Genomic DNA, 4,612 nt, shown 5'->3' on the forward strand with positions numbered 1-4,612 from the left:
TGGGGCTCCTCCTGGCCAGGCAGGGCTCGGCCACTGCCTCGGGGGCTGCTGACCCTGCGTCCGGCCCGCAGGGCAGATCTACTGGGCCAAAGACATCATCTTCCTGGTGACGGAACACGACCTTCTGGGCACCGAGGCTTGGCTGGAAGCCTACCACGACGTCAACGTCACTGGTGGGTGCGCTCGCTGCCCTGCCCCTCACTCCGCTCCGGCCCCTCCCGCACCAGCCCCCAGGGCAGCTCACTCACCTGCTCCCACAGGCATGCAGTCCTCCCCGCTGCAGGGCCGCGCCGGGGCCATCCAGGCGGCCGTGGCCCTGGAGCTGAGCAGCGATGTGGTCACCAGCCTGGACGTGGCCGTGGAGGGGCTCAATGGGCAGCTGCCCAACCTTGACCTGCTCAACCTCTTCCAGACCTTCTGCCAGAAAGGGGGGCTGCTGTGCACACTGCAGGGCAAGGTAGGGCCACCTGCCTGGGGAGGCGGGGCCTGTGGCCGGGAGGGGGGGTGTCTGACCCTGACTCCAAACCCTCAAAGCTGCAGCCCCAGGACTGGACATCAGATGGGCCACTGCAGGGTCTGCAGACGCTGCTGCTCATGGTTCTGCAACAGGCCTCTGGCCGCCCCCACGGGCCCCACGGCCTCTTCCTGCGCTACCGTGTGGAGGCGCTGACCCTCCGTGGCATCAACAGTTTCCGCCAGTATAAGTACGACCTGGTGGCCGTGGGCAAGTAAGTGTCTCCGCTTCTCCCTTTCCCTGCTCGGGGGTGGGAGTGGCTGGGCCCTGGCCAGCCTTGACCTTGTCTCCCACCTGCAGGGCTCTGGAGGGCATGTTCCGGAAGCTCAACCACCTGCTGGAGCGTCTGCACCAGTCCTTCTTCTTCTACCTGCTCCCCGCCCTCTCCCGCTTTGTCTCCATCGGCCTCTACATGCCTGCGGCTGGCTTCTTGCTCCTGGTCCTTGGTCTCAAGATATCCTCTGCACCCCCGTCCACTTTCGACCAGCCTCCCGCAGGTCCCCTCCACTCTAGGCTTAGGGCAGTGATGGCGAACCTATGACACATGTGTCAGAGGTGACACGTGAACTCATTTTTTTAGTTGATTTTTCTTTGTTAAATGGCGTTTAAATGTATAAAATACATATCAAAAATATAAATCTTTGTTTTACTATGGTTGCAAATATCAAAAAATTTCTATATGTGACACGGCACCAGAGTGAAGTCAGGGTTTTTCAAAATGCTGACACGCCGAGCTCAAAAGGTTCGCCATCACTGGCCTAGGGAGAGCCCCTCATCCTCGGGGTGAGGGGGCAGGGTGAGCCCTGGGTTCCCTACCGGGCGGGTCCATCACACCTCTGGTCAGAGTCCTTGACTAGGCCACGCCCTGGAACTGTGGATGCAGCTGCATGAGGCTGGAGTGGGCGCTAAGGAGGCTGGGGCCGCCTCTGGGCCCAGCCCTCCCCTCCCCCCAGCACAGGTGATGGTCCCTCCACTCTTGCTCTCAGTGTGGGCTTCTAGGGTGCCGGGAGGTGGTTACTGCTGCCACTCCGTCTCAGTTGGTGGGATGGTGGTGAGGACCCTTGGGCTCACCTGGCCCCAGGGCCCGTTTCCAACCGCCTGTGTGCCCTGCAGGGCGTGGGGCTGGCTTCCCTTGTGGCGCCCCTGCTAATCTCACAGGCCATGGGCCTGGCCCTCTACGTCCTGCCAGTGCTGGGCCAGCACGTGGCCGCCCAGCACTTCCCTGTGGCTGAGGCTGAAGCGGTGGTGCTGACGCTGCTGGCCATCTACGCCGCCGGCCTGGCCCTTCCCCACAACACCCACCGGTGAGGAGCTGGGCTGGGTGGGCACGGGCAGGGGGCGCCCTGGCCATGGAGGTAGCTGCCTCTGAGCCCCTTCCCTTTCAGTGTGGTGAGCACACAGGCCCCAGACAAGGGCTGGATGGCACTGAAGCTGGTAGCCCTGATCTACCTGGCACTCCAGCTGGCCTGCATCGCCCTCACCAACTTCTCCCTGGGCTTCCTGCTGGCCGCCACCATGGTGCCCGCTGCTGCACTCACTGAGCCCAGGGGGCCCCGGTATGTACTGGTCAGCCTCCTCCCGCCCTGCCCCCCTCCCCCACCTCTTCCAGGGCCTGGGCCCCTCACCACGGACGATGCCCTCACTCGGTACCCCTTCACACCAACTTCCTGCCTGTGCCCCCAACTCAGAGCCCTGACCCTGCTCCTCCACCCAGGCCACTCTATGCTGCCCTGCTGGTGCTGACAAGTCCAGCAGCCGCACTCCTGGGCAGCCTGTTCCTGTGGCGGGAGCTGCAAGAGGCCCCGCTGTCGCTGGCCGAGGGCTGGCAGCTCTTCCTGGCGGCGCTGGCCCAGGGCGTGCTGGAGCACCACGTCTACGGCGCCCTGCTCTTCCCGCTGCTGGCGCTGGGCCTCTACCCCTGCTGGCTGCTCTTCTGGAATGTTCTCTTCTGGAAGTGATGTCTGCTTGCCCTGTGGCACGAAGACTGTGGCGGGAACTCCCCAAACACCCCCATCGTCTCCTTCCTAGGAAATAAACAGGTGTCTTGTTTGAGCTGCCCTTGTGCTCCCGACCCACCACCTGCCGTCTGTGTGGGCTCCGGGGCCTGTGGGGGAGAAGCTCTGCCTGCGGGGCTTGGCATTCCTGCACAGCTCCTTCCTGGAGGGCACCGCCCCGGTCCACATACTGGGCGGCATCTTGGCTCACCGCGGAGGTCTGCATCCCAGTCCAGTGCTGTGGGAGGCACAGGGCTGGATAAGAGAAAACAGTGGGCAGCAGGGGGTGTCTAACAGGAGCTGAGGCGTCCCGAGACCTCACAATGCCACCGTAGTCAGTGCTGGGGCTGAGTGGGCAGAGGTGTGGGAGCTGGAGCCCTGCAGAGGAGGCTGGGTGTGGGGCCTGGGGGTCCAGCCAAGGCCAGGACCTTGCTGTGAGCGGGCTTAGGACGGAGCAGAGAGGAGCACCTGGCCCAGCTTCCTCAGCGGAACCAGACCAGGCACCCACGATGGACGGGGCACAGGAGCCCACCGGAAACAGTCGACGGGTGCAGCCCCCCAGGGGAGGGCGCTGGTGGGTCGGCTCGGAGAGAAGTGCGGATTGTTCTGAGAGGACCTGGGATCCAGTGTCCGTTCTGGGGGGAAGAAAAGCGAAGGGTGGCCCTTGGTGATGCCCTGGCCCGTCCATCATGGGTGGACATTTCAGGCTGGAAATGCCTCTTCTTGTGGGAGGGCCCAGGTGCCCCCACAGCACCGCACAGGGCTGAGAGGAGTCCAGTCCTTACAGGCCTCCCTGTTGGAGGGAGGCAGAGCTGCGCTGCCTGGAGGATCAACTCCTGACCAATGTCCCTTCAGTACAGCTTGCGGCCTGGGGAGCCCCCAGGAGGAAGCCCCAGCCCCCAACCCCTGCCCAGGCCTGCGCCTGTCGTGGGGCCTGCATTCCTGTCTTCCCCTGGACCCTTGGCTCCCTGGCTCCACAGTGGGGCTCAGCTGGCGCACTCCCAGGGCCAGCTTCCAGGGGGTTTCCTCTGGGACCTGTCTGCAGAGAGGTCCCTGCTAGTCCTGTTGAGGGGCATGTGCACCCTCCAGCGTGTGGGGATGGGCGTGGGGCAAGGGTGCTGGAGACCCACTGTGACGAGCAGCCTGTCTGCCTGCTGGGCCCCAAGGTCTACCTGGAACCTCTAGTCACTTGTTTTAAAAAATATTTTTGTTGATTTCAGAGAGGAAGGGAGAGGGAAAGAGAGAGAAACATCAATGATGAGAGAATCATTGATTGGCTGCCTCCTGCACGCCCCCACTGGGGATCAGCCCGAAACCCAGGCCTGTGCCCTTGGCCAGAATCAACCGGGATCCCTTCAGTCCGCAGGCCCAGGCCGCGCTCTACTCACTGAGCCAAACCGGCCAGGGCCCTCTAGTCACTTTTTAAAAAATACATTTTAATTTTTTTTATGTTCACTGTCACTTGATCTTTTTAAAAATATATTTTATTGCCCTGACCACTTTGGCTCAGTGGATAGAGCGTCAGCCTGTGGACTGAAGGGTCCCAGGTTCGATTCCGGTCAAGGGCCTGTACCTTGGTTGCAGGCGCATCCCCAGTGGGGAGTGTGCGGGAGGCAGCCGATCGATGCTTCTCTCCCATCAATGTTTCTAACTCTCTATCCCTCTCACTTCCTCTCTGTAAAAAAATAAATAAAATAAATATATATTTTATTTTTTTTACAGAGAGGAAGGGAGAGGAGTAGAGACTTAAAAACATCGATGAGAGAGAAACATTGATCAGCTGCCTCCTCCACACCCCCCACTGGGGATGTGCCCTCAACCAAGGTACAGGCCCTTGACCGGAATCGAACCTGGGACCCTTCAGTCCGCAGGCCGACGCTCTATCCACTGAGCCACACCGGTCAGGGCTGATTTTTTTTAAGAAGAGTCCAGTGGTAAGGCTGTGGGTCAGTTGTAGGAAGGACGAATATATAACCTAAACACTTGACTGAAGCCGTGCTGTGCAGTGACCTCCGGCGTCAGCTTCTCCATCGCCCCCTTCTGACACCAGCACTTCCCACGCGTGTCCTGTGCAGCCGCCAGCGGCGAGCCAGCCCTCAACCCC

General features: G+C 61.4%; 1 protein-coding gene across 1 annotated transcript; it reads left to right on the forward strand.

The window, feature by feature from the left end:
• Window positions 1-55: 55 nt before the first annotated feature.
• On the forward strand, window positions 56-2,570 carry GPAA1 (glycosylphosphatidylinositol anchor attachment 1; the record flags this gene model as incomplete). The annotated part of the gene is made up of 8 exons (XM_014538656.1): window positions 56-173; window positions 261-457; window positions 535-728; window positions 815-968; window positions 1,377-1,472; window positions 1,628-1,818; window positions 1,900-2,070; window positions 2,229-2,570. Coding segments are annotated over 8 exons (1,365 nt in total), but the record flags the coding sequence as incomplete, so codon positions are not given.
• Window positions 2,571-4,612: the final 2,042 nt, after the last annotated feature.

Source organism: Myotis brandtii, unplaced genomic scaffold (assembly GCF_000412655.1).
Source record: "Myotis brandtii unplaced genomic scaffold, ASM41265v1 scaffold1956, whole genome shotgun sequence".
Classification (NCBI taxonomy): domain Eukaryota; kingdom Metazoa; phylum Chordata; class Mammalia; order Chiroptera; family Vespertilionidae; genus Myotis; species Myotis brandtii.